Raw genomic sequence first — 13,859 nt, 5'->3', positions numbered from 1 at the left:
CTTTAAATCCCACCTTATTTAAGATTTCTAAAAAAAATTAAATTAAATTCATTATTTTATATAAAAGTAACAGTTATTATTATTATTATTATTATTATTATTATTATTATTATTATTATTATATATTTTAAGAACCCCGAAACACCCTGAAACGGGCAATATTAGAGACAAGTAACAGAAAGAGGAACATTGATTTAACTTTCAAGGAATAAAAATGGTAAAATTAGGAAAAGTGCTTGTTGGTAGTGCATAATAAATTTATAGTGTCGAGTTCCATTTTCATAAATAATGTATTAAGAAACAATAGTGTTTTGTCTCTTTTGTTTTTGTTGATAAATGATTACATCTCAATGATTTTGTGTATTTGTATGGGTTGATAGTTTGTTAATAATATATGGATGCATATTTGAATTTTTTTTTTTTTGCTTAATTTTCTTGGGCCCCCTAACTTGAAATCCTGAGTCCGTCCCTGCATTGAGACCTGTAAGTTTGTATCAAAATCCTATCATGACTATCATCCTAAGAACAAATTCCCGTTGACGCATCATATCCCAACATTCCCATCACACAGTCATCTTCCAGATTCTATTCCAACCAATCAATAATACAATGTGCAACTCCAAGGATATATCTCTGCCTATATATATGTCAATTACGACGAAGGATTTAAAATAAAGAAAGACATGAAACTGGTATATAGAAGATCAGTGAAATTTGTCTATGTGTCTTGCATGAAGAGATAGAGAGTGGAGTTGAGCCAGGGATGACTTAACCGAAATTTTCTGTGCAAGCAATATGCTTTGTCTCGGCCATAGGCTAAATCTTTCTTGGCTCCCCTTCGCTTTCTGTATCTCTCATGCTAGGCCCTTGATAATCATGAATTTGCACCAGATAATATCTCTCTCTATCTCTCTCTCTCTCTCTCTCTCTCTCTCTCCCAAAGACCCAAAAAAGATGAACTCTGTGATTGTTTTGGCAATGGTTAGGATACCGCTTTTTATTTCAACTTAGTAGTCATATGGTGTCATCCTAGTTTTAAATTAAATATTAGTATAGTACAACGAAAACAGAAGGTTTATAAACCCTTTGTAGTAGGAAAAGGATCTATTTGCAGTGAAACATAGAGAGGAATGGATCCTTTTCTTTGTAGAAGACTAGTCATTATGTGCAAACGTAATTCCTAGAACTCATATGAGGAATCGGATATCGACAATGCCAAAAAGAAAACATGACTATAGGGTTTTTATTTATTATCATTTTTTTTATTATTTATTTATTTGAGCTGACCAAAAAAGGGGAGAGAGAGGACTCAAATGACCTCCGGTATTTATTTGAGCTTACAATGTCAATGATCCAAGAGGCTATTTGCAAAGAGAAAACATTGGGTCAGGAGCTGGCGTAAAAGGTGTGTTTTATGCCAGCCAATCCTGACCTGCCACGTCACCTTTTTTTTTTTTTTTTCCCCTTTCGGTAGAAAAGATTAAGCCTTAACCTCTCTTCTCTTCTCTCCTCCCCTGATCTCTCCATCTCTGAATCAAACCCATGACCTCCATGGCCGGAGCTTCAAAGCTCAACACAAGCCACCAACACCACTGCCATGGCCAAAACTTCAAATCTCAAGAGTGCAATTTTAATGGGTACTGTAGATTTTTGCACTCACATTGGGGGTCAGATTCGTTGAAAAAAACAACTTAGAACTGAAGAGTTTGAAGGTGGGATTTTTTTGTTCTTTTAATTTTATGCAATGATTCTTTACATCTTTCTTGTGAAGATTTTTGGGTCAAAATTCGATTTTTATCTGATATAAGCGCCAATGTCAGCAAGCACTTTGAAGCTTCTTTGATGGGTTTCCAAGAAAAAAACAGACATAGAACTGAAGAGTTTGAAGGTGGGATTTTTCTGTTCTTTTAATTTTACGCAAGTTTTATTCATTTTGAGCCTCATGTAAAAAAATGAGAGAGAGAAAACTTATGCTTGTTTAAGATTTTTAAAGCTTCTAGGAAGCTTCAAATAGCTTTTCTTCACTTTGAACATGTTGTTTGTTTCCAATTTTCAAAGCTCTCTCTTTCTTGGTTCTGAGAGTTCTGTTTGTGGGTTGTTTAGTAGTACAGCTAAAATGGCCTACTACTTTTGCAACAAGAAAATCTTTACTTTTGTTTTGCTGTTCATAAAACTTTGCTTTCACTACACCACTGTGTACTGCCAAGAGAGAATGGAGGTCGTGGGTTTGACTTAGAGATGGACAGATCAGGGGAGGAGAGAAGAGAAGAGAGGCTTAAGCTTAATCTTTTTCTGCTGAAAAAATAAAATAAAATAAAATAAAGGTGACGTAGCAGGTCAGGATTGGCTGGCATAAAACACACCTTTTACGCCAGCTCCTGACCCAATGTTTTCTCATTTGCAAAATGTGATTCTAGTTACTAGAAAATAGGAGAGAGAGAGAGAGAGAGAGATACGTAGCAAACCAACCAAAACATTGAAATTCGAATGACCTCCGGTACTTATTATCGATACATTAAAATAATTTATTCATACATTTTATATGCTTTTGCAAATTTCAAGGCCATTATGAAACCTATTTGCGTTGTGGAGGACTACAATTAATGGATTTCAACATAAGGCTCTTGTGCTCCTACAACAGAAGGATCACGATAGCAACTATTGGATGCCCTTATGTACTTCCAACAAAAGCTACAAATGCCAAAGTTAAGATCATGAGAGATATATCGTCACAAATTGCTTTGAGCCTTCCATTTACACTTAGGTTGTGTTTGGTTAGGTGTAAAATATTTTTCGGGTGTAAAATAATTTCAGGTAAAAATATTTTTCAGAAAAGAAAAAATTTTCAAGTGTTTGATGGTATTTTAAAAAATACTTCGAAAAATATTTTTTAGTGTTTGGTTGTGTTCTTGAAAATACTATGAAAAACACATTTTCTACTTGTTGCTCATATTTTCTCAGCTCCCAAACAAATAATATCATTTCTCAATACAGAAACACAACACAAACAAAACCCAAAAAAAAAAAAAATTCATCAAATCCGGTCAGAGAAGAACGAATCAGATCGGCGATCTCGCCAGCGATTGGGTTTTTCGCGTTGAGGCATCGCGAATCAAATCGGCGATGGCGAAGGGTTTTTCGCGTTGAGGCAATGGCGATGGCGATGGCGATCGGCGAAGGGTTTTTCGTGTCGAGGCGATGGCGATCGACGATGGGTTTTTCGCGTTGAGGCGATAGCGATGGCGAAGGGTTTTTCGCGATGGCGATGGCAAAGGCGCGATCTCGCCGGCGCAAGTTGGGGCGCAATCTCTCTCTCTCTCTCTCTCTCTCTCTCTTTGCGCATCTGAGTCCGGAAATGGTTTGAAGTGAAAATTTTCACTTCAAACCATTTCCAGGTCAAACCCATTATTTTTACGGTCAACGAAAATGCATTTCCGGAAATTCTATTTTCCATGCGCAACCAAACACACGGTTTTGCAGAAAATGATTTCCTGAAACGGTTTGAAGCCAAAACAAACGGACCCTAGTCTTGAACTTGTTCAACTAGTATTTGGAGAGTTTTGTTAGTCAATCATGGAATTGGCCCTAAGCTATACTTAAACAGTACTTGCAAATACATGTATTGGGAGTGAATCTAAATAAATCTAAATTTGGAAAATTTTAGAGTACACCAAAGAAATTTAGAAATATATGTTGAAAACCTCATGGTTTAATCATTGGAAGAGTCAAAGAACAAAAAAAGAAACCGATTCCCAATTTTGATCGGACCAATTTTGGGTCTAATTTTTCACTCAACTAGTCGGTTCGATCCGGTTTTTAAAATAGTAGAAAACCTACATAATAACACATAGAAGGTTAGCACAACTTCTTTAGACGCAATAACTTAGTTCATTAGTACATATTTAACTTCCTTCTAAAATTGTTAGTACATTTGTATTTGTATTTTTCTTTTTGGAGAATCTAGTACATTGCTGTTATTTCCTTGTAATTGTACAATTTTTAGTGAATATGTAGTGTTAATAAATTGACAACTCCTTTGTTGGTAAGATCTCATTCTTTAAAGTAAAGGATATTGGTTAATTAAAAATCAAGACATAAAATTGCCAAATGGACAAAAGTCTAGGCTAATAAAGTGTGGTTAGAAGAAATATAGATTACAAGATATTATATAATTAAGCTGTTAGGTTTTCCTTATGTTTTAGGTATTTTTATGGATTGTCAAAGGGAAAATTGTTAATGTTATGTGTTCATGAATGTTGGCAAACTATTCTCAAAATATGTGCAAATGTAACTTAAGTTGTAAGTATTTAGTGTCTTGTTAAGTGATTGAAGATCACATTTCAAGAAAATCACTTAACGAGATCACATTTCAAGACACGAGAAAATTCTGTCATATCATTATTTTATTGTATTGCATCAATGTCTTATATTGCTTTCCTCCACACAAAAAAAAAAAAAAAAAGTCTTATATTGCAACCATGTCTAGTGTTTGTATAACTGCTACTTAGCCCCCTCTCTCTCTATGTCTTAGGATCAAGTTCCATCTATTCGATCTCCACACATATACAGGACAAGACTAGTAGTGCAGTTCCACAACTAGATGAATCAAGTTTTTGTTTCTCATATCTTAGAGCCAAGCAATTCAAACGGAATAAAGAGAGAGCTATGACAAATTGTATAGATAACAAACTAACAAGTTTATCACAAAATAAAAGACTATAGCTAAGCTAAGTGAAGGAATATACTGTAAACCAAAGTAGAAATAAACTTTATGCATTCCAAATCTCGGAAGGGCCAGCATCAACAAAGAAAAGCAACAATAATATTTCAATTAACAAATACTAAGGTTCTGTTTGGTAATGGTAAGTGAGTTCTAATTTATATTTTCACATTTCAAACAATATTACACACACTTTCCCACACTTTTTCATCTATACGTATATCAAAAACACACCTAATTGATTAAAGCTCTTTTAGACCGGAGTATTCATTACTTCCACTTGATATTCATGTCACGTGGATAACAACTCAAAAGACAAAAGTTACAATACTGCCATGGGGTAAAGAGAAAGTAATATGACAGCGTCACTGTCACCAACCCCAATGTGACAGAATTGGTGGAGTAGTTGAATGATCCTTCAAAGAAATTATTGGGATATAAAGTAACAAAGGAGCAATCAAATGAGCTTCGTTTGATGCTTGCTAATTAATGCTTGCTAATGGGGGGTAATAAATAGCCCACTTGGTATTGGGCCATTAGCCATAGGCCCAATGAAAAATAGAGAAGGCCCAATTGATGAAGGGGGTCCACTCAGGAGCCCATATCATACCAAAGAGCTTCGTTTGGCTCAATGTCACTCGTCAAGGAGAATTTCATCTGAAATCGACAAGCCAAGGAGAACTTGCTCGAGGTATATGGCAAGGAACCACAATGCTTGGGGATGCTCCACAAACAAGCACATTATTCAAGATATGACACTAATTGTGAGGAATAGCTGCAATAGTGGTGTCAACAAGAGACAATGGTGGCCTACGCATTAATTTTTTAAGTGGGCAGTATAAATAGTGGGTTAAACACGTACTCCTAGTATAATTCCAAAAGGCGAATCTGATGTCTAACAGAGCCCATATCATTACAAGCTCACTACTTACATTAGCATAAATAAGGGACAACCCCATGGTATATGGGGGAGAGAGAGAGACAGAGAGAAATATAGGTTAAGCTTGGTAACAGTTTTTGTTTTCTATTTTCAAAAACGTGTTTTTGGGAATATAAGGAAAAAACAATTTTCTTGTATTTTTAAATCAAAAACATGTTTGGTTAGAGAAAATTAAAAAGATAGGTTTTTGAAAAAAAAAAAACAATACTAAAATATGTTATTCCTAGGATTTGAACTCTAATGCTAACTCATTAAATGAGACAAATTCACTAAATCAAATGTGTGTTTTCATTAACTTTTAAAAATTAGAAACTGAAAACAGCCTCTTACTTGTTTTCAATTTCCTTCTTAAATTGAGTTTTGATAACAGTTTTTGTTTTCTATCTATTTTGGGTTGCCAAACAAGTTTTTTAGTCTCAAAAATAGAAAATTGTTTTTGGAAACAGAAAATAAGGGGAAAAAACTTATTTGTTTAGTTGAGAAGAAAAATGAGAGGATGAAAAATAAAATTGGTATAAATTTACAATTATGTCTCCGTTAAATAAAATAAAAAAGTAACAAATATTTTTATTTTAAAAAAATTTTGTATGGACACTTCTATATTAAAAAAAGAAAAATAGCACAAGCCAAAGGAAGATGAGCAAAAAAAAAAAATGGAAACTTAAGGTAACGGAGAGAGAGTCACGGAAATAAAAATCAAAGGAAAAAAAAAAAAAACCAGCAATGAAACTACGAAGCCCATGTGCAATTACACATGAGTATTTTCATCAGCTATTGAGCTTCTCCCCCCCCCCCCCCCCGCGCGTCCCTCCTGTTTCTCCCCATTTTGAGAAGAAAACATTTTGGTAGGCTCGAGGAGAAAACACCTCGGTCCACCACCTTCTTCTTTTTTTTTTTTTTTCCCTCCTCCTCCCAACCAAACATCCACTAAAACTACTTTCTATCTACTTTTCTCTCCTCAATTTTCCATCCTCCCTAAAATCTCTCCAAACAAATATAGCCTAAAGTGTAGTCTTATATGTTAGTATTTTTGGGTCTTTGTATCATCTCTACCATCTTGTTTCTAAGTTTGGTCTCCTTGGATTTCTCATTGTGAGCTATCCCTTCATTCCCACAAAAAATATTAATTGCGACATTAGTCTAGTCCAAGCAAGGTTGACTTGACCCCCACAATATTAATTTTAAAAATGCTTTTTTAAACTTAGTACATGTTTATATTCTCAATATACATACATATATATATATATATATATATATATGATGTAATACTGTCATATCATTATTTTATTGTATTGCATCAATGTCTTATGTTGCTTTCCTCCAAAAAAAAAAAATGTCTTATATTGCAACCATGTCTAGTGTTTGTATAACTGCTACTTAGCCCCCCTCTCTTTATGTCTAAGGATCAAGTTCCATCTATTCGATCTCCACACATATACATGACAAGACTAGCAGTGCAGTTCCACAGCTAGATGAATCAAGTTTTTGTTTCTCATATCTTAGAGCCAAGCAATTCAAACGGAATAAAGAGAGGGCTATGACAAATTGTATAGATAACAAACTAACAAGATTATCACAAAATAAAAGACTATAGCTAAGCTAAGTGAAGGAATATACTGTAAACCAAAGTAGAAATAAACTTTATGCATTCCAAATCTCGGAAGGGCCAGCATCAACAAAGAAAAGCAACAATAATATTTCAATTAACAAATACTAAAGTTTTGTTTGGTAATGGTAAGTGAGTTCTAATTTATATTTTCACATTTCAAACAATATTACACACTTTCTCACACTTTTTCACCCATATGTATACAAAAACACACCTAGTTGATTAAAGCTCTTTTAAACAGGAGTATTCATTACTTCCCCTTGATATTCATGTCATGTGGATAACAACTCAAAAGACAAAAGTTACAATACTGCAATGAGGTAAAGAGAAAGTAATATGACAGCGTCACTGTCACCGACCCCAATGTGACAGAATTAGTGGAGTAATTGATTGATCCTTCAGAGAAATTATTGGGATATAAAGTAACAAAGGAGCAATCAAATGAGCTGGAGTAGATGTGGAATCCACTAATGGATGGTTTAGTCAAAACCGTGTGGAGCCAGATGTGAAAATCACTAACCAATGCTTGCTAAAGTTCTTTTTTAAGAAGAGAAAGATGTAAAACTTAATTAAAATCCCACTAAGAATATACCATCCAAAAGAGAATATGCTAAGTCAACTCAAGTCCACGCCTAGTGGAGCCAAAAGTAGAAAGACACAGGTAAATTAGGCCTTGAAGCAAAATTCTAGCTGATTAGGCATTTCCCTTCTGGCAATTCACTTCTCTTCAACTATCCTGTATTCCTATAGCAATTTATTCCCAGAGTGAGTGAAAGAGAGATCATATGGCGGACTTACTTCTTTCTGCCTTGGTGAACACTGTGGTGGGGAACTTGAATACTTCTGCACTTCAAGAATTTGGAGTTGCTTGGGGCTTGGGAGCTGAGCTTGACAAACTGAAGAGCACGATGTCTACCATCCAATCCGTTGTCCAAGATGCAGAGGAGAAGCAGTGGAACAGTAAAGCTATCACGGATTGGCTGAGAAAGCTCAAAGATGTAGCTTGTGACGCGGATAATGTTCTGGACGAGTTTGCAACTGAAGCTCTAATGCGAAAGGTGGAGAGAGAGAAAGGTGCGACAAGCCAAGTAAGTAGCTTCTTTTCTCTTCGAAACAGACTTATATTTCGCATGAAAATGGCACATAAATTGAAGAATGTGAGGGATAGACTAGATGCCATTTCTAAGGAGAGATTTGAATTCCACTTGAGTGAGGGAGTTATAAACACGGAAGTTGTTGATGTACAAAGGAGAAAAACTTGCTCACTTGTGAATGAAAGTGTGATTTATGGAAGAGATGAGGAAAAAGGAAAGATCATTGAGGTGTTGCTCACTAATGTGTCTGATGATCAAGATAATCTGGCCATTTATGCTGTATGGGGCATGGGGGGCTTGGGTAAAACAACACTTGCACAGTTAGTCTACAATGATGTAAGGGTGGAGAAGCATTTTGAATTGAGAATTTGGGTTTGTGTATCAGATGATTTCCAGATAATAAGGCTGGTGAGGGCAATCATAGAATCCATTGATGGTAGTGGATGTAATCTATTAGAGTTAGATCCACTGCAGCAACACTTGCAAGAAAAATTGTGTGGGAGGAGATTTTTACTTGTATTGGACGATGTCTGGAACGAGAACCATGAGGAATGGGACTGCCTAAAACATATGTTGACGTGTGGAGCGAAAGGTAGTATGCTTATAATTACAACTCGGAATGAAACAATTGCGAGAATGATGGCTACATTACATCCTATACACCGCGTGGGATGCTTGTCAGAGGATGATTCTTGGTCCTTATTTAAAGGACGTGCATTTGGGATGGGAAGGGTAGAAGAGAAATCAGAATTGGAATCAATTGGTAAGGAAATAGTGAAGAAGTGTGGAGGCGTGCCTCTAGCTATAAAGGCTCTTGGAAGCCTCATGTCCTTAAAAAGTAGGAAGAGTGACTGGGAATTAGTGGAAAAAAGTCAGATTTGGGATTTACCAATAGGTAACAATTCTATCTTGTTGGCCCTCAAGTTGAGTTATTACCATCTACCTCCACATCTAAGGCAATGTTTTGCTTTTTGTTGTGTATTCCCCAAAGATCACATCCTTGAGATGAATGAGTTGATACAACTATGGATGGCTAATGGTTTTATTCCCTTCAAAGGACCATTGGAGTCGTATGATTTTGGTGTTGATATCTTCAATGAATTAGTATGGAGGTCTTTCTTTCAAGACGTCAAGGAGGAATATCCCGGCAATATAACGTGTAAAATGCATGACCTCGTGCATGACCTTGCTCAATCTATTATGAGTCATGAATGCCTTGTAGTGGAATTCGGTAAAGCTGTGAAGGTTGCAGGCAGGATCTTTCACATGTCTTTCGACTGGAACTCATCGCGAGCCATTTCTTTGAATGAGGACCTATGTAAAGTTGGATCTCTACGCACATGCCTCGGTACATCTGATTGTAAAGCTTCTCTGCCATTCTTCTTGAAACAAAAGTATCTTCAGGTATTGGATTTTAGATCTGTCGGTTCGGAAGTACCAAGATCAATCAACAATTTAAAACATTTAAGGTATCTTGACATGTGTAAGTCTATGATCAAAGTTTTACCAGAATCAACAACCTGCCTCTTGAACTTGCAAACGTTGAAACTAGATAGTTGTCATTCTCTTTGTAAGTTACCCAAAGGTATGAAGTACATGAAAAACCTTATGTATCTTGGGATCACTAATTGTTTTTCTCTTACTCGTATGCCTGAAGGAATAGGACAATTAACTTGCCTCCAATCATTGAGCCTCTTCATTGTTGGCAAGGAAAAAGGTTATCAAGTAAGTGAGTTGAAAGGGCTAAACCTTCAAAACAAGTTGATAATAAAGGAACTTGATAATGTCAAAAATTCAGTGGATGCCAAAAATGCAAATTTGATTGGAAAACAAAATCTTCATTCGCTAAGTTTGGTTTGGCAAAGTGACAATAAAAGCCATGTACCAGACCATGTTGAAGATGTTCTTGATGGTCTCCAACCTCATTCAAATCTGAAAGTACTGTCCATAAACAACTATCATGGTTCAAAAATTCCAGCATGGATTCAAGATTCAGTTCTTTGTGATTTGGTTGAAATTTCGCTAATTTGTTGGGAAAGATGTGAACATTTTCCGACTCTTGGCAAACTACCATTCCTCAAGGTTCTTAATATAACTGGCTGGCATGCTGTGAAATATATTGGCAATGAGTTCCATGGAGACGGTGCAATTTCGTTTCCCTCATTGAAGGAATTTAGGCTACAGAAGATGCGAGATTTGGAGGAATGGAGAACAGAGACTGGAGGAGAAAATTTTCCCTGCCTAAGCACATTAGATATCACGGATTGCCCAAAGTTAGTTGAAATTCCTATTATTCCTTCCATTACAGGTTTGACTATGAGAAGAAATTATGCAATGTTAATTAAGCCAGTGATGAATCTCACTTCACTTTCTTCCCTTGTGATTGAAAACATGGATGAATTGACAGTTCTTCCGGATGGATTGTTGCAAAATCATAAGATGCTTGAAATGTTAAAGATTTCCTATATGCTCAATCTCAAGTCACTGACTAATCAGTTGGATAATCTTTCTGCATTGAATGAATTTCATCTTGGATATTGTGACAATATTGAAAGTCTTCCAGAAGGACTCCAGAACTTACATTCATTACGGGAACTGAGGATATGGGAGTGTAATAATCTTTTGTCCTTACCAATGAATGGTTTGCAGGGCTTATCGTCACTGCGGAGATTATCCATTCGTAGCTGCAACAAATTCTGCTCTTTGTCTGAGGGAATTCAATATTTAATTGCACTTGAGGATTTATATATTAACAAGTGTCCGAAGTTAATTTCATTGCCAGAGGGTATTCAACATCTAACTGCTCTCCGTTATCTAGACATCTGGAACTGTGAAGACTTATCTTCTCTGCCTAACCAGATTGGATGCCTCACATCGCTTTCATTTTTGGGAATTGTGTACTGCCCTAAGCTAATGTCTATACCAGACGAGCTACAGAATCTTACGGCACTCAAAAGATTGGAAATCGCGGGATGTCCACATCTGGAGAAGCGGTGCAAGAAAGACAGTGGAGAGGATTGGCATAAAATATCTCACATCACCAACATTGACATCACTTCTTATCCGGAGACATCATCATCGACGGGTTGGGGATCGCTACGAAAACTGAAATGTTGCTAAGTTGGTCAACGCTGAGATGGCAATGTCAACACGCTTCAAAAAAAGTTTATTTATAAAGGTAGCTTTCTTCCTTTTTTTTTTTTTTTTTTTTTTTTTAATGGTTTTTTTTTTCGTTTCTTATCTAATCAAATTGTATTTGGATTTTAATATGGATATTAACATGTGCATTACTCTAATGTATGCATGTATTAAACTAAACCCATGATGCCTTCGGTGGACAGTACAATGGTACATTTACCTTCAATCTTTGCATGCTGTTGGTGTTCAGATTTTCTTCTCTTTTTCTCCACAAAAAAAAAAGAGGTTCAATTCAATTTTGTGACACACTAGTCATTACATTTTGTATATTTGTGTATTTTAAAATTGCTATGGACAATTCAATATATATATATATATATATATATTTTTTTTTTTTTTGCTCGAGTTCTTAGAGATTTCCTGTTTGTCCAATCTTAATTGCCATTATCTATTGTTTATGTGGGTAGGTGGGGCAAGTTTGTATAATGCTTTTATTTTATGCATCTGTCATTATCTATTTGTCATTGTTTTTATAAAAATATTTTAAATTAAATGACAAAATTAAACCCATTGGCCCTCTATTTTTTGTTGACTCACACAGTCATACTCATCCATAAATAAATAATACACTAAGTCTTTACTTAACCAATCAAATGCTTAAACAATTAGTCAATCACTATCTTTACTATTCTTTTTCTCGAATCTAACTTTATAATAAAAAGTTATTATAACATAATAACAATAACAATACATACACACATGTAACAAACAGTCTGTATTTTCCTAATTATTAAATTATATTATATTTATACGTATTTCCTAATTATTAAATTTATAAAGTTATATTATATTTATACTATAAACGCACACATCACACACGCCACAATTCACACAAATAACATTATAACAAAAAAAAAAAGAGAATTTGAAAGATAATGCACACTATCAGTATCACAATCGGTATTAAACACAGACTCACACATATATAATATAAATTTATAATAAAGAAAGAGATACTCACAACTTATAAATACTCACTCTTTACTCTAAGAGCCGGAGATACTGAAATAGTCAAATAGAGAAGAGAGACAAGATTAGATAAGATTCATGATACTAAGATCAAAGAGAAAGAGAGAAAGATCTATGACCTGTGTTGTTTGATTTTGGGATGGGCAAATCTGTGTTGTTGCTTGATTTTGGGTTGGGCTAATACGTGATTAAGGTGTGCAAGATTTAAATCAGGTTTGCAAAAGTACTTCTAAGATAAAAATATATATTTTTTATATTTTATATATATAGATAATTTTTTTCCCAATACCCCCCGAACAACATGTAGAAAGGCTATGGTACATTACCTTCAATCTTTGCTTGTTGTCAGAGTTCATATTTTCTTCTCTTTTTCTCCAAAAAGAAGGTTCAATTCAATTTTCTGACACACTTTTCATTACTATTTGTATATTTGTTGTATTTTAAAATTGCTATGGACAATCCAACATATTCTTCTGTTGTATTTTTTTTTTCTCAAAACAAGAAAAGAAAGGAATTTTTTTTTTCCTAAACGAGCAAGAAAATTTCTCAAAACAAAATACATTTACAAACAAGTCAAGTAGCTCATAAACTAGCAAAAAAACATGCAAAGCAAGCAAAAGAGAGTTGCAACTCTTTTAGCAAAGCAACAAACCTCTTGACCCGAACCACTAAATCAAACTTGGGATGCATAATTAGAAGCCGCTCTTTTCATCCCATATATAGAGGAGACAATGGGCCAAAAAAACCATAGAAGTCAACCTTGTCATTAGTTCAATCGTACTAATTTTTTTTCTATACTTTTGTTTTTTAGATGATAAATAGTGGGAGTACAAGAAATAAGATTCAAACTACATGTAGGAAGCACAAAAGAATGCCATAACAATTGAGCTATCACTTAAGATTACAGTTATTTTCTTTTCTTTTTCTTTTTTTCAATTCTCGTACAACCATTCCCTCCCTTCTAAAAAAGCTCTACATTACCAAATAAATAATAACTAATTCACTTTTGATAATTTAATAATTACAATGGGGAGGAAGAATTTGAGCCCTAAATATTTTTATTAAAAACACTAAAATATGTCAATTGAGCTATAAGGCTCTTGGCAAATAAAAATCATTATGAAATCCAATCACAAGAAAATCTTGAACATTAGCAATGCAAAATCACCCCAAAAAGCTTGAACATTGTACATCGTTAAATTGAGAAGGAAGTAGAAAATTTAATAATTTAACCATTATTCTATCACGTCAACCTAGACTTTCCCTCAACAAGTGATTAATACCATAATCAATTACCAATTTATGCCAAAATCTTAAGCTGATAACTAA

General features: G+C 34.7%; 1 protein-coding gene across 1 annotated transcript; it reads left to right on the top strand.

Moving 5' to 3' along the window:
- Nucleotides 1–7,872: 7,872 nt before the first annotated feature.
- On the top strand, nt 7,873–11,730 carry LOC142642770 (putative disease resistance protein RGA3). Its single transcript, XM_075817191.1, has one exon. The coding sequence runs from the start codon at nt 8,055–8,057 to the stop codon at nt 11,481–11,483; it is 3,429 nt and encodes a 1,142-aa protein (XP_075673306.1). The 5' UTR covers nt 7,873–8,054; the 3' UTR covers nt 11,484–11,730.
- The last annotated feature ends 2,129 nt before the right edge of the window (nt 11,731–13,859 follow it).

The sequence above is a fragment of the Castanea sativa genome, chromosome 7 (genome assembly GCF_040712315.1).
Source record: "Castanea sativa cultivar Marrone di Chiusa Pesio chromosome 7, ASM4071231v1".
NCBI lineage: Eukaryota > Viridiplantae > Streptophyta > Magnoliopsida > Fagales > Fagaceae > Castanea > Castanea sativa.
Note: the sequence above shows the minus strand (reverse complement) of the source record. Positions and strands in the feature narration are given on the sequence as shown.